This window comes from Penicillium cinerascens (genome assembly GCF_028974065.1).
Source record: "Penicillium cinerascens strain IBT 15544 chromosome Unknown scaffold_4_segment0_segment0, whole genome shotgun sequence".
Lineage (NCBI taxonomy): Eukaryota > Fungi > Ascomycota > Eurotiomycetes > Eurotiales > Aspergillaceae > Penicillium > Penicillium cinerascens.
The window spans coordinates 1,096,346-1,122,503 of record NW_026695297.1 but is presented as its reverse complement, the minus strand read 5'-3'; the positions used below and the strand labels follow the sequence as shown (position 1 = coordinate 1,122,503).

Genomic DNA, 26,158 nt, shown 5'->3' with positions numbered 1-26,158 from the left:
AAGATTGGTGAGCTCTGACTACACTACGTCCAAATTAGCTTTCGTCACATACTTCAACGCGCCTAGCGCTATTAGGGTTTAACGACTAACTTATCCTCCACTCAACACTTCGCCCAGGGAATGCTGCGCCTCGGTCTGGGCGTGTCGGAATGTGGAGGGATGCCATCCAGAATGTATGCCAACAAAAATGAAGATAGCTCCTGAAATGCTTGGGTAGGTGCTGAGATTCCGCTCCCCCTAACCGATTGGCCTCGTGTCCGATATAATATAGTCACAATTATAATTCCCGGGTGGTGTATGTGTATGTAATCTTTGATGTTAACCAACAAAAAGCAAGATCACCTTCAGACATGCAAGGGCGTAAATACTAGGTGGAAGAGAGGAAAGAAGGTTTGTCTTTTTCTCTATTTACAAAAAGTTTGCCCATCTCAGGAATTTCTATTCAATATCTGTGGATCTTGCGGTGAAATTCCTGGGATCTATCTACTCCAAACCATCATGGACACAGACCCTGCTTATTCCAACATTTCCGCTTCTTTCTCTCTTCCAAATATTTATTTGGGGTATGTCGCTTCAGTCATTGATTGACGATGCGTGTCTTCCCACGCCTTGCGGCCGCAACTTGCGCCGCACTTACAGGTCATACTTTGGCCGTTCCTATCATAATCCACCCTGTTAGTGCGAATGATCTTGACATTACTTTGCAAGATACTCTCAACGAGACGATTTCTATTATCGAGGCTATTAAGCCCGCTTCCCTGCCAGCTGCTCCATCTGAGGAGCTCCCAATCTCAGTGTACAACAACTTCAAAAGTGATGGTATTAAAGTCTATGTCACCGGACTTGATTCCAACGGGGAAATTGTCCTACTTACACCTGGTGGGAATTGGTACACTCCTCCAATAAACAGCGGAGCCAGAATTCCTAAAGAAATCACGGAAGACATTGCCATTCCTATTGGTCCCTATGGAACGACCACTTCTATCACACTTCCGGCCTATGTGTCTTCAGGTCGCGTTTGGGTCGCAGACGGTGACCTGAGTTTCTTTACCGTGCTAGCTGCCACTGGTGTTCTATCCCTTGTCCAACCATCTGCAGTCAACTCAGACGATCCTAGTGCGAATGTCAACTGGGGTTTCGTCGAGCTCACAACAGATTCTACTGGAATTACGGTCAACCTCAGCTATGTTGACTTCATTGGGCTCCCACTTGGTATCAAGCTCCAGGGCAGTGGCGGCACCCAAACAGCTCTCGGCGTGACTGCGAATGCTTTATCATCTATCTGCGCTGCCTTGACAGCACAATCATACTCAGACGGCCAGCCCTGGAATGAGCTTTGCATGACTGACAAAAAGGGCAATATTGTCCGCGTGATTTCTCCTTACGACTACACGAACCTATATCCGCACGCTTTTAGTTCCTACTGGATGGACTACGTCTCTCAGGTCTGGTCTACATATGAGACTACACCCCTGACAATTGACACCCAATCTCAAGCTGGCCTGATAAACTGTACAGTGTCAAACGGTGTGTTTACCTGCTCAGGCGACAACCGAGGCTATTCAAAGCCAGTCGCCAGTGATATATTTGGATGCAACAATGGCACATTTGCAATTAATACCACGGATAATGCCATCCATCGAGCCATCGTGCCTCGTCTCTGCGCCGCATTTGACCGGTCAACCCTTTTACTCAGCGGTGGTAATGTGCAACCGCGCCTCAACGCAAGTTTTTACTACACGAAATCACCGACAAACTGGTACAGCAAGATCATCCACGAGTATGCGGTTGATGGGAAAGGATATGCTTTTCCTTATGATGACGTGACTCCTGATGGCGCGCTGGATGTGTCGGGTCTTCTTCATGATCCGAATCCCACACTTCTCACTATCACCGTTGGAGGACCAACGTCCTAATATAGCATGGATATTACAGATGCTTTTCTCGGAATTGCGAACTTCCACCAATCAATCCCGAATCTACAAGAAATCTCGGGACCGTGGCCTCCGACGCATGTTTGTGATATCCGGTGTCTCAAATATTGCTGTACCCGAATATTGTCTTGTTTCGGGCCACTCTTACTGCCTCGTCCCCGTTGAGGAAGTTTCAAGGGTCTCCTGTAACATAACAATGAACACAATGGCGTCGTGCCAAACAAAGGCTTTTTCTTTTTCCAAAAGAAAGAGCCCGAGGACAATACCATCAATCCTACTGAAAGAAATGAATATAAAAACCTTCGAAATCTCGCTAAAAGCTCATTAGGATTCTTGGCTACCAACGAACCCAGCAAAGTTGCTTCTTGCCCGTATCCCGTACTTTACCCTCTCCAACTCTTACTTATATGGCTTTCAAGATCTTCGGCCTTGGCTTTCTTCGAGACTGGAAGCGCAAGCATCCTGCCGAGACCCAGAGAAAACAGTCTCCAAACAAGTGGCAAGCCCTGCAGCTGGAAAGTGAAAATATTGAACTTCGTCGAAATTTGCAGGAAGCCACCGCAACTATTGACGCCCAGGAGAGGCAACTTGCAGAGTACGATTTCCTCCTCGCACATTCTCAAGTCCGGGAAATTGATTCCACAGTGAGGTCATTTCGGCCCGACATGAACAGAAGCCCAATGCCCATTAAGGTGCTCAACCCCAGGTCTAACCCTACTTCATCTTGGATTCAAGACATCTGGCTCTGCATTGACCATGATATTAAATGCCTCAAAGACGCAGAACGTCATTGGAAGAACGGAAACCCCGCCTCTGCACTCCAGTATGTCAAAAGTTGCGTCGATGACGGCTCCAACTCTATCGATTCGTTAATTCGCCCATGTGAGGAAATGCGCTGCCGGGCCTTTATTGCCGCGGTCTTGCATTCATTTGAAAAATATGAGGATTCTAATCAGCGGGTGGATGCCATCCTGCAAATTATTGCTAATGGCTACATGCATGGCCGTATGTTTCTGGGGACCGGCTCTTGGGACATTGTTGGCATTGCCCATTTTATTCAAGGAAGAAATCTGCTGAAGCTTGGCAGCCTCTCTGAAGCTTACCTGTCATTTTCACGAGCCCTGGAAATTCCGCACTATCATGATAAAGCGAGAACATTCCAGCAACAAGTAGTTGTGGACATAGCCGCGCGTGAGGCTACTGCATATGCTAGCTCTGATACGGCCTCCCTTCGTCCCACTAACAGTTGCCGAGGTAGTGTGAGCTCAAAGTCAAATTGAAGCTCAGGCTTATCAAAACTTTCCATCTTTTCTAACGGTTCAAGGTGGTGATTCTTCCGGCTGTCCTAAGATCTACCATGTCCGGGATGTAAAGCGATTTCCCCGACCCCCTTTTTTTCTTTTGTCTTAATACGTACAAGGACTTGTTACTTTGGAGTTTTATAGAGGATATTATCTTGGTACATATCTATGTTATGTCATCATCCAGTCAAAGTTGATTAACTCTCGTGACCAAAATTATTTAGTATCTAAGCCTTGGGCAGTTTCGGGTAAATTCCACTTGTCGGGTTGAATAAGTGCCAAGCTATATCTTCCAACTTCTGCAACTGCCTTAGTTGTGTTCTTCGTAGTCGTCTAAGGCCCAGTAGCTGCCCAACAGCTGGGTGGTGTGTCAACTTTGATTTCCGCCTCACTTAATGGGTTTGTTGTGAAAACACTACCTGAAACCAGTAATAAGGATGGAACAGTGTAACAATATCCCATCATGACATGTCTTAAACAGTTTTATGTTGAGGCCTGAACAAAGGCGAACAAAATCCGCATATTCGGTATCATTGCTTTGTTTTGTCTACCCAAACAAGCGCTTCGATACAAAGCCCAATGGGAAATGTTCTGTCACTAGTATCACTTTTCTTTGAGCCCAAATATTTTCCAGGCACTCAGTGATAAGTGCTCTGCGCCTCCCTTGACTGATACTTTATTCATTTAAGCCCCAACTGACCACTCTCCAGACAACTTACCTGCTTTAGTTCATCGAAAAACCAAAATGGCTCACTACAATGATCCATCCTGTGACGACCTCGCCTGGCATTCCGCCGAGGAGTCCCTTCCAAGCTTGCCAAATGAACAAGATCGACCCGACGATTTCTTGGATTATGTCGACTACACCACGGAGTGGCCAGTCAAACCACGCGTCGACCCAGTCAAAGTCGAGGCCCGACGCAAACTCACCAAAATTCAGGACAACCTGAAGCAAATTCGCACTCGTCGTAATGAAGTTGTCCAGAAAATGACGTCGAGACGGATCCCTTCGCCCCGCTCCGGCCTTATCAAGCGACTGAGGGTGTTCGAAATCTCCGTGATACTCAAAACCGTCATCAACTCCCTCGCCAGCTCAAATTTCGACCTCGGCATGAAGGAAGCGGAGAAGGCTCTGGAGGTTGCTCAAAGGCTGGAGGACAAAGTGACTCTCGCGCGCTGTTACTACTGGATGGGTCGAATCGAGTTCAAGCGAGAGAATATTGCTGCAGCCCATGCATATTTCAAAAATGCATTGCCCTGTGTTGAGAACGATGAATGCGCAGAAGGTAACTTTGTGGAATTTTGGTTCAACATTTCCAGGTCCGGAATTGGCGGACAATATCGAAAACGCGCTGTTAGCGACCACAATCGCTACGTGGTCGAGAAATTCGGCAAGCCAAAACCTCCACTGGGTTCCAGCTCGACAATATCAGAGAAACGAAAGTATCAAGAACAAGGCGAAATCACCCTTAGGGCAGGAACTGCCCGAGACTCGGGCAGACGGCAAGCACAGACGGACCAGAGACACAAACAAAATCGATTGGTACCATGGAGGATCCCTGACATCGACAATGAAACGAGCGACGCTTCAATACACTGCCAGCGGAAATTCTCTGGTCCGGCCGAGACAGAATGGCCTCCGACTCAATTCCACCCTCCTCTTCCATGGAAATCATTCACCTTCCAATGCTATCCCAGGGGGCTGTCACCCCGTACACGTCCCACGAAGATATTTCGCCCGCATCCTTGGGAAATTATTTACACAGCGAAGAGTTGGGAAATCCTTCATCAGCGTGCCACTGGCAAGTTAATCACTATGACCTGGCTGGCCAATGAAAGGAAATTGAATGGGGAGATAATATACAAAAGGCTCAGGGAAGCTCGAAGGCGATGTATGGAATCAACTGGTCCCGAGAGTACATAGGAATTGTTTATCTTGAAGCAAGATCCGACAAGAACTTTTTCTTGAGAACGACTAATGCCTATATTGAAACCCGCTAGTCTATACCTGAATTGGCTCTATCCGAGGAAAACTAAATGTAAGAATGAGCCAAATAATAGATATTGGAATCGCTTCGGTTACGATTGGGCATATTCTCCCTCGGTTTGCCCAGAAAGTGGGTTGGCATAGGTAGGTCTTCATCTCCGAAAATGGCATTTGAAGCATTCTTCTCATGATGTCAGTCTCACTTCCCCCGTATAGCGAGCAGCAACCATAACCCAATATATACCGACCCCAGAACTCCCGCAATAACTGAATATCCTACCATGGTTCCTCTCGGAGTCCCTGGTTGGCCGACACCCGATAGAGTGAAGCCAAGGCCACCATTAACCATCCCTAGAATGATCAAACAGCGGCCTAGCCAGCGGTGCATGTGGGAAAAGATGCCTTTGCCTCCTGTTCGCTTGAAATGTAGGTGCTGTAGTAGACCCAGCGCAGGCTGAAACAAGACTAACAGCCCCACAACCACGAGGCCAATAATCGGGTGTGCATTTTTCATCAGATCGCCGCTGAGTCCTAGTTTGATTCCCAGTCCCAGGCCTGCAATAACCATGGCGAGGGTGGATAGCTGCAGAGGGGCGTGAACCTTGGTCACGGATATTGGAATACTCGGGATAGAGACGATTATGGCAAAGAAAGGGAAGAAGATGACGAAAGCAAGAGACATGAGGAAGCCATGGGCAACCAGCATGGCTGTATTCCTTCCCGGGCTGTCATCATCGCTGCTCGGTGCGTCATCTCTAACAGTGAGTCTGTTCGAACGAGGTGTGTAGTTCAGAATAGGACTATCAGAGACTCTACTTTGGCCACAAGGATTGAAGGTAGTGGGATGAGCTAGTGCAAGACAGCCTGCTTTCAAGTCAATACAAAGTAGTTGAAATGTATGAGGTGAACAGAGATGAAGAGAACATACAATACCCCAATGCCAAAGCTTGCAAAAATGTAGGATATGGCTTCATGACTGAGGTCTAGGTCAAATAGTAGTGTTCGTTTCCCAAGCAAGTGAAATAATAAATTCGATTGGAGTGTCCTACACAAAGGTCCCCAGGTGGCCATCATTTATACCGTCGATCAAAGGCCTGAGTGATTTTCGTGGTGTAAATAAATCTCATACATAAGGTAGCCAATCAATACTGCGAGTCGCAGTATCCAAATTGAGAAGTCTTTCCACGTGCGGACAGACGGAACCGTAGCCGACGCGAAAAATAAGGAAATATTCTCTTCCAAAGTTTGGTTCGCCCATGAAGAAAATGACGTCAACATTTTTTCGCATTTACCAAATCCATACTGTGCAGGTGATTTTGGATAGCGACAGCCTATTTCCTTTCCCCTGAGCATTCTAATGTCTTGACTTTTGAATTAATCTACAGGAAAAATCTTCCCATGGTCTGGACTCTCAAGTACACCAACTCCTGGGCCGTCATACTATTGTTCAATCTTACGATGTGGGTACTCAAATCGTTCTTGCAAAATCCCGCAAAGCGAACTTGAATGGCGAATGACAATTATTGGCAAGCGGTGCTAATAACTGTGCCCATTGTTGGAGCTGCTATCGCCACACTCTTTTTTCTTCTGCGTCTCTACAGCAGACTACTTACAAGCATGAAACTCAACATTGGTGACATCCTGATGTTTTTTTGGCCTGTTCTTCTCCTACGGAGCGACTATAAGCACAATCCTTGGTGAGGATAATTTTCTGTATGAAGGGAAATATATTATGAGCTGACACTACATCTCAGCCTCTGCCAGGGAAGGAAAAACTGATATTTGGGGACTGGGAAGTGAACATCGCGAGAAGGCTGCACTGGTAAGATGACGTTTAAAGATTGATCCTGAGAATATGCTAATATTCACGGATCAACAGCTTTTCTGGATCACTCAGACATTCTGGCCTTTATCGCAAGCTTTCATCAAGTTCTCGACGATTATCCTTCTACATAACCTACTTGGTTCTTCGAAAAAGTTGCACGTTACGACTACAATCCTCCTTATATTCACTGCAGGTTGGGGTATAGCCTCATTACTGGTGAATATCTTCCAATGCTGGCCTCCTCAGTACTTCTGGCTCCAAGGCAGTATCCAGGGAAATTGTATTCCCTCACAGACAGCTTTCTACATATCGATCGGCAGCCTGTCTCTCGTGGAAGATATTTTAATTTTATTTCTTCCTGTTGCCGTTATATGGCGATTAAAACTCGCAGTCTCAGATAAGATTCAACTCACGGGTCTTTTTTCTATTGGCAGTTTGTATGTTCCCCGAGACTATCTTGGTGCATATTCAAATTTGAAACTAAGCTGATTTATATAGAGTCTGCATTTTTAGTCTTTTGCGTCTAATTGAATTTAATAACTATTTAAAGCACAATTCGTACTGTAAGTTCGGGAACCCTTTTTGATCAACTAATCTGACTCAGGATACAGCGAGCGCATCGAAAGAAGCCCTATGGACTCTGCTTGAACTTGACCTTGCCATTGTTTGCAGCTCACTTATTCTTATGCGACCTCTTTTCAGAAAATGGACAGGAGCATATGAGAATTCCTGCTGCAGTCGTCGTGGAAAGAATTTAAATACCTGTTGAAAAGCAGTCTCTCTATTTTTAGCACCACGTTATATTTTCCATCATATTTGATCATTTGCAGCCAAATCCTTGATTCTCGGGCAGTCCCAGCATTCCAACGGACGTGGAAATTTATTCATTACACTCAATCCAATTTCAAATATTATATTCAAATACGGCAGGCCATAACGTTTTAAATCTAGTATTCTCGGAGTTCCATCTCGTTCTCGTATACAGAAGCTCAATCTAGACTTTGAGTAGATATAAGACGGGCTTACGGTGCGCCACCACATATGTCCACGGATATACTTACTTCTTATGGTAACTTGAATTCTGGGTCAACTCATATCATACCCCGTCACATCTATACACGTGGCTGGAGAGGTACATTTGTCAGGCTCGTATCGAGGACATCGAGGTAGAGGGGGTTTCTGACGCCACATCACGACATACTAAATTCAGTATTGTTGAATATACTTCTCGTTCTCGTATACAAAAGCTCAATCTAGAATTAAGTAGATACAATGGTTTCACACTGCGCCTCAACCTATGTCTACTAGTGTATTGTAGTTCCTATGTGAACTTAAGTTCCGAGTTAAGTGGCGAAAATCCAGGGAACTGATTGAGGGGTCCGGGTGTGAGCCCGCATGCGAATGCCAGTTAGCGTTGGTGACTATTTCTTGGACCCCGTCTCATACCCCCGGTTGGAATAACTAGACCGAAGACACCTATCTTGCACACGACTTTATCAGCTATCCGGAGAAAGGGGGTCCGTACAAAGTGAGCTGGACTCTGACTTGGCAGAGTTGTGACGAAGAGGCCTTCGAAAACCCAGATCGCATACCCAAAATGATCAACAATTCGACCACCTGGGCAACCTTCTTTACCATTGACAGCTCCGCCCCGAAGGTAGATCTCATTGCTGCTACAGCTAACAAGGCATGCCCCGGGGAATACGGCGTGGTAATAGATGTGACCGACAAAATATTCGAGGTCCCCTCGGGTGTGCAGTGGTCTGGCGGGAAATGGACAAACAATACCTGCGTGGTGGTGGCGACATCTACCCCGACTGCGACGCCGGACCCTTGTCGGGTTCATATTGACAAGGCCGCTGTCTCAGGCATGGAGGCCTCTATTACAGCCCGTATATGCCTCGGCATAGTGCCGCCAGACTATTGCCCGGAGGATGAGAATAGTGCCATAAAACAGGTGGCTCTCGCTGGTATATGCTGCTTGCTAGCTGCAGTTGGAGCGCTGGGCTTCTTTCTTGCGTGACTAATTTCCTGTATTAAGTCTCAGATAGTTCTGAGCCTATAGGTGGTAAGATATTTCGATCTTTTATGCAATCTTCTCTGCTCGTTTGTATATACCATATCAATATGATCAATATGAAGGTAGGAGACGCTATCTGGCTTGTCTGCTGCCAGCAACTTTGGGCTGACTCTTTGACTAGCTCTAGCAGAGACCCTGAGCTTTATTGAACACAGCTTTAAAGGCATTATCTTGGCTCGCGTGGGACCACTATCCATCTTTAAGCATTATGTCTTATAACGTGGTTCATCAACTCGCCGATCAATTTTCCGACACAGTACCACTTTCCACATTTTTAACGTATTTTCTCTATAAAAAATGATACAGATTTCAATCAAAAGAAGCTAGAATCATTATTGCGATTGAATCTATCCGATTATTTGAGGATATCTCTCTATAGGGCATACACCAATCCTTCTTCAGGGCGCACTGCACCATTGGACAGTTTCTCCCATCCCCCGTAGATTCCCATTGCTCCAGCAATGCCCTGTCCCCAGACCAGCTTCATGTCTGGGATGGCAGAGGCACGGTCTGCGAGCCATTCCTTCCACCTATGCGAGACCTTTCCGAAATACGTTCCAGCCCCCTCCCGGTCGATCACGGTGTCTTGGATGGCAGAGGTGTTGTATTGGATCTTCCCCAGGGACTGCATAGCTGCACGAGCTGCCTGGACTTCTTCGGTTGTGTATACCTAAATCGAGTCAACTAAAATTGTTCAGATACAGATTAAGAGAGACCAACCTTTTGTTGACCGCCCATCTGCACAATAACCGTTTTGCATAACCGGAGCTCCGACCCTTGCAGATTCCGACATATCTGATGAAGGACATGATCCCGCGCGCCGCAGTCCACAATTACCACCTTTGACGGCTGCAGACCCTCAATCCATCTGGTCGCTTGGTCAATTTCCGTGTATGCCAATGTCCTGGACAAAACCCGCCAGCCTTTTCTATCTGCTACCTCCTGCAAAGCACCAGGGGACGAAGTCACCTGTACCAAGCCCAGCGGTCTACTTTCCTTGGGACGATCGAATAGACACCACAAAAACGAGCGGGCGACCTTGGTAGACGCGCCTAAAACCATTACAACGGCCGACGAGAGATCCGCATCGTCCGCGGACCAGGGCAATTTGCTCGCCGCGCCTAGCGGGTGAACTGGTTCTCTTGCTCGCGGGTCAGGAGAAAATACGTACTCATTTAGCAGATATCCGGCGACCCAGACTCCTCGGAAGAGAGCACACCATGCCCGCTCATCCAGGTTCTTCTCTTCGTCAGGGTGGGTTTGTTCGTAGCGATTGTATATAGGCATGAGCTGTTGTCGGTGGCTGCTAACCTCGACCCAGTGACCTTCCAAATCCCTAGGTTCCAAGCGCAGGAGAGTAGGCGACGTTGCGGTAGGCCAGTAGCCCCAGATCAAGGAGTCAGGTAGGATTCCAGGGATACTGCTCTCGGTGACGGTAGCATACCCCCATGCCGGGACTATACCCCAGGAAGATTGATCGTTGTATCCGGACGGGGTAGTGGGTGGGACCGGATATGTTTTCCACCTGTGACGGTTAATGACCACGAACCCTGCGCAGGACAGCGTCGGAATACCAATGCAGTAGATCTCCTCCGCGGGCGTAACTCAGGTTATTCGACGTCAATCCTAGAAGGACCGGTTGCGCACGGAGCGACGAGGCAGGCAGTGTTTGGTCGAGTGATGGAGGAATATTTACCACGGTGTGTTGACGATTGTCGGTCTTGCTGACAACGTGGATCATCTCGGGATTTCTAGTAGGAGATTCCATTATGAATGAGGTTAATGCCTGGGATGCGGTCAGACGGAGACGAAAGAGGGTGCCAACCCAACCGAGGTGGAGTAGGGTGGGATTATTGTTCTGCCTGAGCCCTCTGAACGGTCAGTGGCTCAGCTTCTCATTTGGCCCCCGGTTTCACATTCACACTTTGAAATTCAATTATACTCATTTCCATTAACACTCAATGTGCCAATGTGCCGTAACTCTTCGTATCAATAGGGTCAGGCCGTCAGCCGGGACGGACCCATGCACCACCGATTGGCCTAGCCTCCATGCTTTGAATCTCTTGGCATGATATTCCAAATCTTGGAGAGCCCTTATCAAGCTGAGGGAGGTCGTTTCGGACATCGGAATCTCGGCATGTCCGTTCACAGTCCACCCGGCTACTGTACAGTGGCAGTGTACACAAAAGCTTGTCACCTCGACCATCATGCCCCTCCTTGTGGACATCAAGCTGGGAGTGGGTGCTTCGGTTGTGGCTAGTTTGAACTTGGTTCGGACCATTCTGGCCGCTATTGCTAGAAAGGCAGCAGATTCAATAATAAGTTATAAAGTAGTGCTCCATAGCTCATTCAATAATATGCAATTCTCGGATCAGGCTCTTTGACAACCTGAGATGTGAAACTACAGTGCCGGCACTCCGTCTGAAAACCCCCAGACCCGGCCCCAAAGCCGTTGAAAGATTCGCGACTTCCACCGTAACCTCTCCCCACGTCACTGGCTTCGCGAATATTGGGTGATCTGTATGTTGTGTATCAGGGTATCCATAGTGCGTTCTTTTTTTAAAAAAAAATTATTTCTCGGATTTTCTTCTCCTTTCTTTTATCTTTCTTTTGTCGTATTATTTGCGGCCGTTCTTGGTAAAGCGTACTATTGAAATTTGATATGTTAACTGCGGTTATCTTACTCCTATATGTCTCGGTCTCTTGTTCTGTTGTTTCTGGGTCAGTCCCCTACCAGACCCACCAGTACCGTAGCCGCTTGAATTTCCTACCGTAAGTATAAAAGTGTCCACGAGAGAGTCTATAGTGTCCGGATCTTCGATGTCAAATATTAAGGACAGCTAACTAGTTAGTCGGTATCGAATGATTACATAGCAGTCCTGAATAGGGACGTATTAGCTAAGTAGCCGACTTCTGTAGTATGTTTTTCAGATTTTTATCGAGGATCAGGACGAGGTTTAGAGAATGCTACGACGCCACGTGCAATTGAAGGTTAGAGGCTATCTCAATGATGGCATATCCCGTTCACTAGTCTTCACTTTTCCTGCCCGTAAGGAAGCGGTTCCATTAGCCAGATTTGTCCCAAGACTAGCCGAGCGAATTTCAAAAGCAGCGGGATCGACTAGTCTATAAGCTTGGCTAAATCTCAATAGGTGAAACGCCGCACTAGTGAAAAAAAAAAAAAAAAAAAAAAGACATAAAAAACATGACCAGACTGGGGCTCGATCCCAGGACCTTATCGGTGTTAACGATACGTGATAACCAACTACACCATCCGGCCAGCTATATCTTATCTTACATTTTATCATCTATTTGTCATACTGCCGACAGTCGTAGCTTTTCACCGTGAGAAATTTATTACTATCCAAATCCCTAGCTTTGCTGATCAGCCCTATCTTTGACATGGACACTTATAGTGTGGTTGATATTGCTAAGCGTCGTACCGAATATGGCACAGTATTTGATGTGGCCACCGACAATGACAGCCCAAGACTTGAAACCTCGGTCCGCCGACGAGAGGCAGCAACTGGTGAACAATGACGGTTAGCCGGTTCCTGTCTGGGGCAGCCAATGAGATGCTAGGTGCTTGACGAATCGAGTATGAGGTTAAATAGATAGCCCTTGGAGAAAAACATAAATCAATGTGACTCGTAAACATTTTATGATGGCTTAGCCGCTGCCCGGCTCTCCCGACCGGACCGATCCGCATATCCCCCATCCACAGACTTCAAATCATCAACCAGCTCCGCCCGCCCCTCAAGCCCCCCAACAGCCCCGTCTACGCTTCCCCGAGCAATACCAGTATACTTATATTGTAATAAATTAGAGCGATGGTTGTTGAGATAAAAGTTTGTAAAACACAGCATATAATATGGTGTTTTGGGGTGGGCGGGTCGTTTGTGAATTACGTTAGGGTAAAATTACCATCTCAAATTTTCATCGCAGGTGATGTGTTGGTGGTCTCGTGCTGTATACTTCTCATAAAATCGATCGGCAATCTACATGTCCTCCAATAATCACTCCAGGGCTAGATTTGGTATTGCATACGGAGTATCACTAGTGGATCTTGGCGTTCTTCACCGCCACACGACCTGCAGGCGCCGAGAGATTCGGATAGATCTGCATTTGTTTATGGTGTTACGGTGGGGACTAAGCGCGTTTACATCATGGCTCTTTGTGAGACGTGGTAACGTGGTACAAACTACCCGTCTCTGCTGTTCGATTGGTTGCTTCCACCATAACGCGATTTCTTGGCCGGGATCAGTCGATCGGCTTGAAATGACACCCGTAAAGTAGAACCATTCGCGGGACATTCTTTTTTCACCTCAACGAATTTCTTGCTCGCGGAGCGTACCATCTTTTAATCCCAAAAAGTCCCCTCCTGGCTAGGTCAACAGCATGGTCCGAAGGGTTGCCTGTATTGGAGCAGGATTTGTTGGTAAGTCAAGTCCGATGATCTGCCATCTGATCCTAACAACTTCAAGGGGGACCATTAGGCACAGTCATTGCTTCCCAATGCGCACATATACAGACTGCGGTGGTAGATATCAATCCAGAGATTATTGATGCATGGAATTCGGACACTTTGCCACTGTACGAACCGGGACTCTCGGAGATTCTGTTGGCTGTTCGCGAACGAGGTCACAATTCAGTCCGTGGGTTCTCTTTCAACGAAGGGCATCATGCAAACGGATTGTCCAAATGCAACTTGACATTCTCAACAAACGTTGAAGTCGCGATCGAAGAGGCAGAAATGATCTTTCTTTGCATTGACACGCGCACAAAGACTACGGGCCCTGGGGAGGGATTCGCGCTGGATATGACCAACCTTAAGGCTGCTGTTAGAACGATTGCACGAGTAGCCAAGACCGATAAGATCATCGTTGAAAAATCTACTGTTCCGTGTGGAACAGCGAGTACCCTTCGGGACTTGGTATGTGCATCTCATCTTCCAGTCGTCCTCAGAACCTTTGCAGTAGCCGATGTCTCAATTCTGACTTTTGTTTGAGTGTAGCTGAAAACAGAAGCTAATGGCGCATGTCATTTCGAAGTCCTCTCCAACCCCGAGTTTCTATCCGAGGGAACAATTATATCCGATCTACTTTATCCGTCGAGAATATTGATTGGAAGTGAAATGACGCCTTCTGGCCGCAAAGCCTCAGACAAACTAGCAGAAATCTACAGAAAATGGGTGCCGGATGACTTGATTATTCACATGGATTCGTGGTCATCGGAATTGTCCAAGCTTGCGGCCAATGCACTTTTAGCACAACGAGTGAGCAGTATCAACTCGCTGGCCTCGATCTGCGAAGAGACTGGTGCAGACATCAACTTTGTTTCGACTGCATGCGGCTTAGATCGACGCATTACCAGAGCAATGCTTCAACCGTCACTTGGATGGGGCGGTGGATGCTTCAAAAAAGACATCTCTTGTCTGGTTTACCTAGCTCGAGGCCTAGGGTTGGAACAGGTGGCCAATTACTGGGCATCAGTAGTGGAGATAAATGAGTACCAAAAAGCGCGCTTTCTTGAGCGCATCATTTCCCACATGCATGGATGCGTCGGCAAGAAATTTATCGCAATTCTGGGATTCGCGTTCAAAAAGAATACATCCGACACCAGGAATTCGGCCGCCATCACTTTGGTCCGAGGTCTTTTGGCAGAAGGTGCTTTCGTGTCTGTATATGATCCACTAGTACCGGAAAGCCAAATACTGGCTGACTCGAGCATGAGATTATCAAAAGCCGAGCCGGGACAACTCCAAATTTGCAAAACGGCATACCAAGCATGCACTGGTGCAGATGCGGTTGTGGTTGTAACAGATTGGGATGATTTCCACACACCATTACGGGCAATACCCCGAGACTCGTCAAATCTGAACTTACCACCGACGCTCAATTCCCCCGACATGCATGAAAGGAAAGCTGGCCTAAATGTCCGTATTCGCATTCACGAGTCCCTGGATTGGAGAACTGTCGTTGATAGCATGCAAGGACCAAAGCTTATTTTTGATGGGCGAAACATGTTGGATGGAGAATACCTACAAGCCTTAGGCTGTAGGTATATTTGCATTGGGAAACGAGTCACATGAACCACTGTGTCGGATTATATTCAGTGGCCTCATAAAGCTATAATACGAGGTCATCAGCTGACTTATATCTCTCGCTTATTTTGACACTCGCCTTCACAAGGCATTTCAACTTCAAATGAACTATCTAATTAGACTTAGTGGGTGAATGTCTCCAAATATTAAATTTTGTGGGCCGATTCCAGTCCACAATAGATAGTTCACGGAGGAATCGTCTTTGGTAAATACAAAAGCTTCGTGGCATATTGTGTCGAGAAACCAACCTTATCCTACCGTTGAGGACCCTGGAACATTACCATCATGACCGAGTAATCAGGCATCGCCTGGTGGACTGTTCTACACTGCTACCATATTACAATTAGTCGTTTCGATAGAGGGCATTAAAGTACTTTTTCATTTAGAAGTTATTCGAACCTCTGTAATCCCCAATTCATCTCATTTTGCCTGCCTACTGGGGGGAGTTCTTTTATAGCCACCTCCTCCCCCCTCAACGGCGAGCTAGGCTGGATAACAGATATTCCAGTACAAATATGCTAGACGAGCATGAACGGGAAGTCAAACCACCCCAAAAAGGTCTTTGCATTCAATTCATGTTCACCTAACACCGCTGAGATGATCCGAAGCGCCTTGCCATCACAAGCCACGGCAAATAGTAGCCCACCCTGCTCCCATAAACAGGGCTCTCCAACGGGCGGCGTAGCCTGGTCATCATTCATAAGAATTGTGCGCCAGATAACCAGCTTTCCCTTAGAGGTGTGGGTAAAAGCCCCTGGGTAAGGATGAGAAACAGCCCGCACGAGATTGTGAATTTGCTTTGCCCCCATTATTTTCCAATCAATCTTCCCGTCTGCAGGTTTCCGACCGCCAAAGTATGAGCCCTTGCTAAGATCCATTGGGACTTTTTCCAGAGTCCCATTAATGATCGAAGGCAAAGCCCTGTCTAGAACCATTTCTGCCGCAACCAGCACCTTGGTGAAGACGTCCGCGGCCGTATCATTGGGGAGAATAGGTACTGTCATTTGGCCAACGATTGCCCCAGCATCGGGCTTTTTGACCATCTCATGGAGAGTAGCTCCGGCCTCGGTCTCGCCGTGAATAATGGCCCAGTTAACAGGAGCTCGGCCACGGTATTTGGGGAGGAGCGAACCGTGCATGTTGTAGCATGCAAGTGTAGCGGTGCTCAACAAGTCGACGCTGAGAATTGAGCGATAGTAGAAGGAGAATATGAAGTCAGGCCGCAATGCCCGCATTTGGGAGATCAAGCTTTCGGTATTGGGAGATTGAGGGCTAATCACAGGTATTCCGTGCAAGCAGCCGAATTCCTTCACGCTGTCAAACCATATGTTTTCAGCCTCATCGTCAGAGTGGGTGACCACTAGCTTTACTTGGATATTATGTGCCAAAAGGACAGACAGGCATCGCACACCCACGTTATGGTATCCGAAAACAACCGCGGAAACCATGACGATGATAAGGTGAAATTGTGACGACTTCACGGTACAACTTCGAAGAATCGTCTTGCCAGCACAAGTCGAAAATCTTGATGCTACCCAGATTGGAAAACCAGGGTCCTGGTGGCATGGAAAGAGTGCGGGTGTACCTGAATGCCCCTCATTTCCAGACCGCTCATTAGAGCATATCTAATAAGCTTCATAGATTCCAGTCGACGCGGGCCTGACCATGGAGTCTCTATGTCATCAAAAATATTTGTATACAGTACGATCGTAAATTTACCATACCCAGACCTGCAATTTTCACTTATTAATGAAAAACCTTTACCCTTGCAGGTGGGTATTGTGGAAGTCTCAATTTTTCTTCCTGGGTTTTCGGCCAAAATGTATAATCCATATTTCTAAACTTGGGCGGTTCTGTGAACTAGGCAAAATAGTGCTTGACTTGTTCAATAACATAATCAGCCTGCGCTTTGGTCATAGCGTAGAAAAGGGGAAGACGAATAAGCCGCTCGCTTTCTGTCGACGTGTAATCCTGGGGATGTAGCACATGCCGACCATGAGAACCAGGGACACTCCGATGCAAGGGGCTGTAGTGAGCCGAAACTGAAATCCCTTTGTCTTGCATGGCAGAGGTGAATTGAACCGACTCTTCTTTGTTTTTAAGTTTGACAAAGAAAATATGGGCATTATGTTGGCCTTGCAAGCAAATGGGTGGCAACTCAAGTCGTTCTCCAACAAGCGGAACCAGGGCCTGACGGTATAGTTCCCATATACGTAGCCTGTGGGACTGGATTTCGTCCGCGCACTCTAATTGCGCCCATAGGTAGGCTGATTGTATTTCAGTGAGGACATGACTGACGCCGGCACGCTGCCAGGTGTAGTGACCCACCTCGCCTCTGAGGAATTGAGGTCGATTGGTTCCCTTGTCTCGAATTGTTTCAACGCGATCGATGAGCTTCTTGTCATTGACAATAATGGCTCCACCAGCGCCGCCGGATGTTAAGTTCTTGGCACCACCAAAGCTCAGGCATCCAAGGTTCCCTATACTACCAAGGGCCTTCCCATTTCTGTCAAAAGAGAACAGGCCTTGCGCTGCATCTTCCACGATGTAGATATCTTTGCGAGAGCCGATGGCTTCAAATATGGCATCCATGTCACATGGGACGCCAGCATAGTGAACCGGAACAATTGCACGGGTTTTCAATGTAATAGCTTCTCGGACCTTGACAGGGTCTATATTCATTGTGCCTGGATTAATATCCACGTAAACCAGGGAGGCACCGCGGAGGAGAAAGGCATTTGCAGTAGACATGAAGGTGTAACTGGGCACAATGACCTCGTCTCCAGGATCTAGGTCAAGCGATAGCGCTGCAAGCTCGAGAGCTGCTGTGCAGGATGGAGTCAAGAACACTTTAGAGCCATGGAGGCGTTCTTCAAGCCAGTGTTGGCATCGCTTGCTAAAAGGACCACCCTCACCAAGTGCGCCTCCGCTCACAACTTGCGCAATATATTCGAGCTCCTTTCCTGTGACAGGGGGAATGTTGTTTGGAATCATTTTTGGAATTTTTGACACTGACTAGAACAGGCTCCTGGGATCGTAGGACAAGAGCGGTCGTCGGGAATGCCATGAACAGCTAGCTGACACGGTACTCCATGATTTATTATGCTGTCAGTAAAATTCGGTGTGGAGTCTGTCAAAACTTCGTACGGTAATGACACGCAGAGTTCCTTACCTCGAGTAGTTGGGAACTTGGGGAATTGGGACTTGCAGGGGTCATCGTGGCCCCTTCAGCAAGCCAAAAATCTACTGCAGTATTCATGCATGACCATTACGAACACGAAGTAGGCTGCTAGAGCATACAGGTCCGACCGGCGGTAACAACATACATACTCTACTGCAGTATTCATGCATGACCATTACGAACACGAAGTAGGCTGCTAGAGCATACAGGTCCGACCGGCGGTAACAACATACATACTCTACTGAAAGATGAAGATGTCCTACTTCAGTAATTGATCGGCACCATCGGGTGAAACCTTGTGTCTTATCACGGTACATCGACAGTGTGAAAAGTATAGATGACCTCGAGTAACTAAAGGCATGCACGCACAATGTCGATGCAGGGATCGTCAGTGGAGATACGAGCTCGAGGGGTCAGCCCCAAAGATCGGACTGGGAAGAACCGGCGATCGTGCCGGCAGCCTCTGTTCATGTGAGGGCGAGTATGTGAGGGATTTCTCCAATATACTACTCATATTAGAGATAGGATATCACGGCAAGAACATCGAATCACTCAGCGTCAAGGGCCCAGCAGTGTGTACAGCATCACCTATCACACGAAGCCGTAACGCACAGACCTTCGCCCCCTCATCGAACTCTTCATGTAAAAGCACATTTGCTCCGATCGTGAACAGTGGAGTAAATAGCATTTCGGCCCACTGGTGCAACACTAGGCAATCAATACTAGGCAATACTGAATCTTATCATTGTGGGGGTAAAATTACTGATCAATTCTGCGAGGACAGACATGAGAACACCTACTTCCATGGGAAGTCCCTCTAGAGCACAATGTGAATGTACATTAGACTTTTTGGAAGCTTGCCTTTCCTTATCCCTGTCATCTCATCAAAAAAAACCCGTCTCAGAGTCGCACCAGAGAAACCCCTCACGAGATGAATGGCACACATGGCTCCAAAACCATCCTCGTTACAGGAGTAAGCAAAGAATTTGACACAGTCATCAATGGTCCATCACTTACCAGTAATCAGTGCGCAGGGTTTCTGGGATCGAACCTGGTCGACTTTCTCCTGGAGAAAGGTCATCGTGTGATAGGTGTGGATAGCTTCGAGACTGGATCTCCTAGCAATCTCAGACACCTCGACAACGACACTCGGTTCACTCTGATCAAGTGGGTATTCTGACCATTCAGAATGACAGTTTAAAATCTCGCACTAACTATTTATGTCAGCCACAACATTCAATCCCCTCTCAAAGAATTACGTGAAATCGATCAGATCTACAATCTTGCATGCCCGGCGAGTCCGATACAGTATCAGAAAAATCCATTAGGAACCCTGAAAACTTGCTTTCTTGGCACTGAGAATATCCTGGAACTTGCAAAGCGCAGAGGCATTCGCATACTACACACAAGCACATCAGGTTCGTGAGAGGAATGATATTACAGCCTCCCTTCACTCATTTACCTCACTAATTAAATATTTAATGAGTATAGAGGTTTACGGCGATCCTCAAGTTCATCCGCAACCAGAAACCTACTGGGGCAATGTCAACCCCTTCGGACCGCGCTCATGCTACGACGAAGGAAAGCGAGTTGCGGAAGCTCTATGTTACGCATATCGCGAGCAGTTCGGAGTGGATATCAGAATAGCTCGCATATTCAACACCTATGGGCCAAGAATGGGCGCTGGTGATGGCCGGGTGGTTTCAAGCTTTATTGCTTCCGCGATAGCCGATCGAGATATACGAGTCACTGGCGATGGTTCCGCAACTCGGTCATTCCAGTTCATTTCAGATTGCATCGAAGGACTCTATAGGCTGATGAACAGCGTTTATGGTGACGGCCCAGTTAACATTGGCAATGACGCAGAAATCACTATTCAAAGGCTGGCGGAGAAAATAGTAGAACTTGTTGCTAAGGTGACAGGCAAGGAAAAAGTATCAATCACGTATCATCCACGCCCCGTAGATGATACGCAAGTCCGACGGCCGCAGATTGCATTGGCGATGGCCAGGCTTGGCTGGGCGCCAGTGGTGCAATTGGAATATGGATTGCAGAAAACGATTGAGTGGCATATGCATGAGGCTTGCTTGTCCTAGTCATCCGCGCTCTTCATGGTTATCGTGAGTCTGAGTTTATTTCAAGAAATACAAGGATCGGTGAACCCTACCACTGAGTCATCTGGAGCACGGTATTCTTTTTTTTTTTTTTTTGGTGAACTTCACATTTGCTGAACTTGGTACTCTGTATTCCTGCATTGCAAAGTCTCTTCCACGTCCCCTGCCAAGCGTGCTGCTGCCTACGCCTTCATTAACTCGATTTGAAATTCGGCCAGCATCTTGACCCCTTACACCTACTAAAACTCTGAGAAACCCTACTATCGTGTTGCCCTTGGGGTTTGCATTGCTCTACAGGCGCTGGGTGGTCTATCGGCTATTTTCATGTATTTCACATTAAACACTCTCAACAAACGACAGGAGCGATTGGAAAATGAGAATGTGCAGTTGACCGAGAAGGAGCTCCGCAGGTTGCAGATTACTGCCGATGTTGAGGGCATTGACATTGCAGCGGCCCGTCAATTGCAGAAGGGATTCCGATATATGATATAATTTTGCAGTGAAACAGAGCAAAAAGAATGAATAGGAGATGAGACAGCCGCATTGATCAACAAGTGTGGACGCCGACACCTGCTCGGGCGTGCAAATTTGTTGATACTAATTTCCTGAACGCTGAGTATTTGAGTGGATCCCAAGAGCTAATAACCGTCCACGATGCATAAACAAATATACAAATGCCCTGTCCATGTTGCCTTCGTATTTCTATCTCTTATGGGTATCTCTAATGTGGAAGCTCTCACCGATGAACAATTCGAACGTCTTCTCCAAGATGTCGGCACCAGTCCTAATCTCGAATTACTTAATTCCTTCTATTATCCAATACTACTTCCGCTCAGTTACGGTGATTTCTCCGGTCTTTTATCATTTCCTCCACTGCCAGCTATCCAGCAGGAAGTCTCATCAGTCGAAGCCTCGGCCTTCACCCGGAGACTCTGCCTTTTTTTCAGCAACCAGCTGGTCAGCTACTTCGGTAAGTGTCCCTATTACGGTGTCCAGATTTTGTGAAAGTGACAATAAAGATAATATAGCCACCTAGAAAGGTCTACTACACCATGAGAGCGCCATCGGTTCTTCCCGGCCGAACAGGAATCGGGTCGGCGGCCGTGAAGTCAGCATGGAAAGGCCCGAGTTAGTGCTGCGCCACTTTTCATACCTCACAAAGTACAGCCTAGGCGTAGCCTCTCCGAAAGGTTCCACAGGGCCTGCTCGCACAGCACTGGTAGGCAGATTGAGGCAGTGTTGCGGCCGCTCGGGAAGATCCGCGACACTAGCCAAAACTAGTATGGCTACATTTTCTGACTGCGGCTCTGCTAGGGCGTCTTCCGGTGGATCTTGGAGGGGCCGAGGGAGAATTAGATAAATTGATCACTAGGAGGGGTCCGAAAAAATTTCCCCCTTCGTGCTGAATGATTTTCCCGTCATCATATTCACACTATTCACCCAGAAAGCTCACTCTTCATCGATCTGCAAACTCCTTTCACGATGCCGATCGCCAGTGATATCACCCTTGACATCTCCAAGTTCTCCCCGGAGAACGTCACGGAGTCAACAAGGAAAGCTGCAGCTCTATTGGAAAACATCACCACCACCGGGCCCCGATGGTGGGAGGTAGACATTGAAAAATACCGTGAGATGTGGGAGCTTGGTCAGACGTCACTGCCCAAGCCCGTCTATCTCCCGGAGGCTCTCGATGGCACTGTTCCTTCACGCGATGCTGGCCGTGAGATCCCCATCCGCATATATAAGCCCGATAATAGCCGGCCCAGCAATGGCATCTTCCTGCACTTTCATGGGGGCGGTTTCGTGCTATCAACGCACAAACAGTGAGATTCTCCCCTCCACCAGTTACCGCGCCCTGGGTAGATATTAGTTCCTTGGACAGTTCCTATAGCACCCTCCGAGAATACGCCAACAAGTGCCAGCTAACGGCCATCTCGGTCGGATACCGTCTGGCCCCGGAACATTTATACCCGGCTGCCATGTACGATTCCATCGACGTCGCCGAGTACATGGCGGACCACGCAATGGAGGTGTACGGCGCCCCCCTTCGCTTTCTCGGCGGAGAGTCAGCAGGGGCCTGTCTCGCCGCTCTATCAGCCCTGCAGCTGATGCGGTCACGGCCTTCTTACAAACTGTCGGGTCTCGTTCTTCCTTACGGCTTATTTGATCTGGCCCTCGGGCTCCCCACAGTGGCGGCTTCGAAAAAAACCCTCATGATAAATCTGGAAATCATGGAGCGGTTCGTTGGTGCATATGCACCGGGCATGAGCACCGCCGAGCGCAAAAGTCCTTGTGTATCGCCACTATATGAGGACCTCCAGGCACTAGTTGCGGCGGCTCCCACTGGATCGTTGCCCCCCGCCCTCTTCCTCTGCGGGACAGATGACCCGTTGCTTGATGACACGATCCTGATGAGTTCTAAGTGGAGCATTGCCGGTGGGGAGACTATTGTTAAGATCTACCCTGGTGCCACTCATGGTTTTACTGTATTTCCCGGGCTGCCTGTGGCAGAAGAGGCAAATGCGGTGACCCTGCAGTTTATGCAGGAGAAATTGAGCGACTCAGCGTGATCAACGAAAGTCTTGGTCTTATTTGCATTTTAAACTTAAAATACCTCCTGTTTTCTTAGTACCCCGTGTGCTGGCCCCAGAGTATTCCTCATTCTGTGCAGAAAATACATAAGCGGGCCCGCTAGAGATTTCTTGAAGAGAATAAAATGTTTTCGAAGGTCCATGCATCATTCGCAGTCCAACCGGTCCTTTCGAGTACAATATCTTTTTATGTTAGCTAACGCAGGACCCGAACGACACCAGATCCTGCGTCAATAGAACCGGCCATTCAGGTTGGTGTCCGGACGATCATGAAGGAACTAACGATTTCACGCAGATAAGACAGTTCTGCTGACCTCAGAATGTCCAGGGCATGGCCGGCTCGAACGCGCCCGAAGACGTGTTTCTTTCGCGTAATAGTCGGAATAGTGTCGAAGCCAATGCACAACCAACCCGCTGCATCACATCTAGTGCTGACCAACCGAGAGAGCGAGAAACAGTTTCTATCTTTAGTAGGAGTTTCCTGCGGGCTAAAATGCCTCGGGAAGGATTCCAACATTTGAGTGGCGTGCTGTTGGCCGAGGTGAACTTGTGATTTGGCCCCCACCATGAAAGTAGGGAGCAACTAATGCAGCTTACCCGCCAATTGACAATCTACTGCAACGTCGTATCCTACAGAAGTCCCTGTGGGTCCCCAGTCACCGGCTGTGAGCGCATTATTCTCCTCACTGTAATATGATCTCGTAACTAACCGGGCTCCAATACTGATGGTCTGCTACTTCCAGGTCACAGTACTGTGTCCGGAGCGGCATGTTCGATCAGTGGAATTTGCGGTTATTGCTGATTGGGTGCTGACAGGTCCAGAACCCATTCGGCAGCACTAAAAACTTTTTGGGGGCGCCTGGCCTCTTACAGGGGAAGCAAATGCAACTGAGGGGTCTTTTATTTTGCATGAAGACATTGTTGCCTCCTGCCTTATAGGGAATCTGGTCTCTCTCATGATTGCGGTCTCATTGGCTTCGCGTAAGTAAGATCCCAGGTAACATGATATACACGTCTGCATATTAGGCTTCTGATTCCAGCGGGCGACCTTTTCGGGCCTTAGGCATTTATCCTGGGGATCATAGGTCCCAGTGCTAGCCAAAAGTTTAGTCGAGTGCGTGATAGAATGTTTAACTAAACTTGTTTCCGAAACGCATGAGGATTTAGATTTAGCCATTGTTGAATACTTCACATTGACACAGTCTGCTCACTATAGTGATTTTTACCCTTTTAATTGCCCGTGGCAGGATCACCGTAGCATATACCTGATAAGATGGGGGGTACCTTTTAGACTAAGCCTTGGCCTTCGGTGGCTTGTTTCGGCACGCTTACTTTTCCTATTAAACGTAGAGTAAACCGCTCCACTCCTACAATAGTCTTCATTGGTAGCGTCACAGCGATCTGCAGACCCTCCGTAGAGGACCACGTGAATACGGCTGAGCTTGGCATATTTCTTTTACAAGTTAGTAAATAGCCAGGAAAGCTCGTGTAAGAAACTACTATGAGTGCTTCATGAGTTGAGTAGGAGACCGCTTCTATTAGATCATAATGTGCCCGCTGATGACCGACGCTATAGGATGTCAAATTGCTTTGGCATCAGGTTACAACTTCAAGATTGAGGTGCACCCCAAGCTCTTTGCATTGAATGAGAGCGATTTCCCAGCCCTGAGTGTTTTGTATCTCCCTGGCTCGATAGATCTTCCCGTAAAGCACCACCATTCCAGTCCACTGGATAGCTAAGCCCCAGAAAATAAGACTGAGCATAACCAGAACTCTATCATGATTGTCCCTTGGGATGTAGTAACGAGACCAAAAGAAAAGATCATTTCGGCCTGGAGAAGTAATAGAACCATGGCCGCTGTTTACTGGCGGCTGGCTGCTGCTGGGTCGGGTCTTCCCGTGGGATCGTCGATTCCCACCTCGTAGGCCTTCAGATGATCTGGGATATCGTCGTACTTAACCTCGGAGTCCTGGATGAAAAGGGACTCAAGCTGGTCAGTCACGTCTTGTGGAACGCCATAGTTGATGCGGAACTGATGCCCATCGAGACAGACAATGTCAGGCTTCAAGGAACGGAGCGGAGGACCGCCGTCTCCAGTGCGCTGGTTGTCGCCGGGTTGCTCGGTAGTCATTTTCAGAGAAGACAGGGGCGCTCGAATGAAAAGGTGGAATATCTGTGGGAAGATTTCTAGATGGATTCCCTTGTTTGCTGAAAGAAAGGATGATGATTAGGCCCCCGAGCTAGTTAAATATGCTGACGTTCGAAAAGTGGGGCACATCTGAACCCTGAATGCCGTCCAGTTAGTACCAAGTCCCCCAAACACGCTTTAAGCAGAGCTTGGCTTTATGTGCAGAGGTTGGTGTTTTTTCAGTTTTCTCATTATATGCGGCCCATTTACCTATTCGAGGCCGTTCCCATTCAAGTATCAGAGGCAGTTTCAGATCAGTGATATTGTGTGGATCACTAATGATGACCTGCCGTATTCGCCCCTTTCATGGATAATATTTAGTGCGAATATCTGCCATGGGATCAGGTTTTTTGTAAAGATCTGCAGCTTATTGTATCTGATGGACCCGGTGACTGAGCTTACTCGAGAGACTTTTAGCTCGTTTGCACTAGACGGATTTGGTCCTAGATTACCAATTCTCAAAGAACCCCTACGGTTGTGGTATTCTGTTGCCTAGCGCCACGGCATACGACTTATGCCTGTATAAGATGCGATACATGTTGACCTCGGGCCAAGCTATGAGGTCGAGGTCCAATTTGTGCTTGTTTTCTTTTATTTGTGATTCTCACCGCAGGAAAGGCACAGCGACCCTTGCAAATGGAACATCAGCCTGCAGAATTCGCGCAAACTCAATATCATTCTAGGACAGGAAAACTATGACACCACATTTTGACTCCTCGAGTACTGATTGGCTTGATGGCCTGGAAAGTGAAGCTTCTCTTATGCACGACGAATTGCAACCTCATGCCATCAGTCTCGGGCCTCCAATCATCGTGTTCTTCAGCTCTCCGGTAGAACGGATAGGTGTGACTTC

At 47.6% G+C, this 26,158-nt stretch overlaps 13 protein-coding genes across 13 annotated transcripts; 8 read left to right on the top strand and 5 right to left on the bottom strand.

Annotated features, from left to right (window-relative positions):
• Positions 1-590: 590 nt before the first annotated feature.
• N7498_008387 (glycoside hydrolase family 64 protein) lies at positions 591-1,916 on the top strand (the record flags this gene model as incomplete). Its single annotated transcript, XM_058455449.1, has 1 exon — positions 591-1,916. One exon carries the CDS (start codon positions 591-593, stop codon positions 1,914-1,916), a length of 1,326 nt encoding a protein of 441 aa, XP_058305437.1.
• Positions 1,917-2,341: 425 nt separating this feature from the next.
• Positions 2,342-3,214, top strand: N7498_008386 (uncharacterized protein; the record flags this gene model as incomplete). The annotated part of the gene is made up of 1 exon (XM_058455448.1): positions 2,342-3,214. The coding sequence occupies one exon, from the start codon at positions 2,342-2,344 to the stop codon at positions 3,212-3,214; it is 873 nt and encodes a 290-aa protein (XP_058305436.1).
• Positions 3,215-3,980: 766 nt separating this feature from the next.
• N7498_008385 (uncharacterized protein) lies at positions 3,981-5,159 on the top strand (the record flags this gene model as incomplete). Its single annotated transcript, XM_058455447.1, has 1 exon — positions 3,981-5,159. One exon carries the CDS (start codon positions 3,981-3,983, stop codon positions 5,157-5,159), a length of 1,179 nt encoding a protein of 392 aa, XP_058305435.1.
• A 435-nt stretch (positions 5,160-5,594) lies between these two features.
• Positions 5,595-5,928, bottom strand: N7498_008384 (uncharacterized protein; the record flags this gene model as incomplete). Its single annotated transcript, XM_058455446.1, is given in 2 exon segments — positions 5,595-5,676; positions 5,693-5,928. 2 exon segments carry the CDS (start codon positions 5,926-5,928, stop codon positions 5,595-5,597), a joined length of 318 nt encoding a protein of 105 aa, XP_058305434.1.
• Positions 5,929-6,728: 800 nt separating this feature from the next.
• N7498_008383 (uncharacterized protein) lies at positions 6,729-7,805 on the top strand (the record flags this gene model as incomplete). Its single annotated transcript, XM_058455445.1, is given in 4 exon segments — positions 6,729-6,919; positions 6,987-7,044; positions 7,063-7,484; positions 7,652-7,805. The coding sequence occupies 4 exon segments, from the start codon at positions 6,729-6,731 to the stop codon at positions 7,803-7,805; spliced, it is 825 nt and encodes a 274-aa protein (XP_058305433.1).
• Positions 7,806-8,644: 839 nt separating this feature from the next.
• Positions 8,645-9,070, top strand: N7498_008382 (uncharacterized protein; the record flags this gene model as incomplete). Its single annotated transcript, XM_058455444.1, has 1 exon — positions 8,645-9,070. One exon carries the CDS (start codon positions 8,645-8,647, stop codon positions 9,068-9,070), a length of 426 nt encoding a protein of 141 aa, XP_058305432.1.
• A 430-nt stretch (positions 9,071-9,500) lies between these two features.
• N7498_008381 (DUF2855 family protein) lies at positions 9,501-10,895 on the bottom strand (the record flags this gene model as incomplete). The annotated part of the gene is made up of 3 exons (XM_058455443.1): positions 9,501-9,797; positions 9,848-10,652; positions 10,702-10,895. The coding sequence occupies 3 exons, from the start codon at positions 10,893-10,895 to the stop codon at positions 9,501-9,503; spliced, it is 1,296 nt and encodes a 431-aa protein (XP_058305431.1).
• Positions 10,896-13,525: 2,630 nt separating this feature from the next.
• On the top strand, positions 13,526-15,218 carry N7498_008380 (uncharacterized protein; the record flags this gene model as incomplete). Its single annotated transcript, XM_058455442.1, has 3 exons — positions 13,526-13,565; positions 13,612-14,060; positions 14,142-15,218. The coding sequence occupies 3 exons, from the start codon at positions 13,526-13,528 to the stop codon at positions 15,216-15,218; spliced, it is 1,566 nt and encodes a 521-aa protein (XP_058305430.1).
• Positions 15,219-15,748: 530 nt separating this feature from the next.
• Positions 15,749-16,678, bottom strand: N7498_008379 (methionyl-tRNA formyltransferase; the record flags this gene model as incomplete). Its single annotated transcript, XM_058455441.1, has 1 exon — positions 15,749-16,678. The coding sequence occupies one exon, from the start codon at positions 16,676-16,678 to the stop codon at positions 15,749-15,751; it is 930 nt and encodes a 309-aa protein (XP_058305429.1).
• A 412-nt stretch (positions 16,679-17,090) lies between these two features.
• On the bottom strand, positions 17,091-18,224 carry N7498_008378 (uncharacterized protein; the record flags this gene model as incomplete). The annotated part of the gene is made up of 1 exon (XM_058455440.1): positions 17,091-18,224. One exon carries the CDS (start codon positions 18,222-18,224, stop codon positions 17,091-17,093), a length of 1,134 nt encoding a protein of 377 aa, XP_058305428.1.
• Positions 18,225-19,342: 1,118 nt separating this feature from the next.
• On the top strand, positions 19,343-20,507 carry N7498_008377 (UDP-glucuronic acid decarboxylase family protein; the record flags this gene model as incomplete). Its single annotated transcript, XM_058455439.1, has 3 exons — positions 19,343-19,578; positions 19,639-19,829; positions 19,903-20,507. 3 exons carry the CDS (start codon positions 19,343-19,345, stop codon positions 20,505-20,507), a joined length of 1,032 nt encoding a protein of 343 aa, XP_058305427.1.
• A 1,500-nt stretch (positions 20,508-22,007) lies between these two features.
• On the top strand, positions 22,008-23,095 carry N7498_008376 (alpha/beta hydrolase; the record flags this gene model as incomplete). The annotated part of the gene is made up of 2 exons (XM_058455438.1): positions 22,008-22,348; positions 22,408-23,095. The coding sequence occupies 2 exons, from the start codon at positions 22,008-22,010 to the stop codon at positions 23,093-23,095; spliced, it is 1,029 nt and encodes a 342-aa protein (XP_058305426.1).
• Positions 23,096-24,978: 1,883 nt separating this feature from the next.
• Positions 24,979-25,248, bottom strand: N7498_008375 (uncharacterized protein; the record flags this gene model as incomplete). Its single annotated transcript, XM_058455437.1, has 1 exon — positions 24,979-25,248. The coding sequence occupies one exon, from the start codon at positions 25,246-25,248 to the stop codon at positions 24,979-24,981; it is 270 nt and encodes an 89-aa protein (XP_058305425.1).
• Between the last annotated feature and the right edge of the window lie 910 nt (positions 25,249-26,158).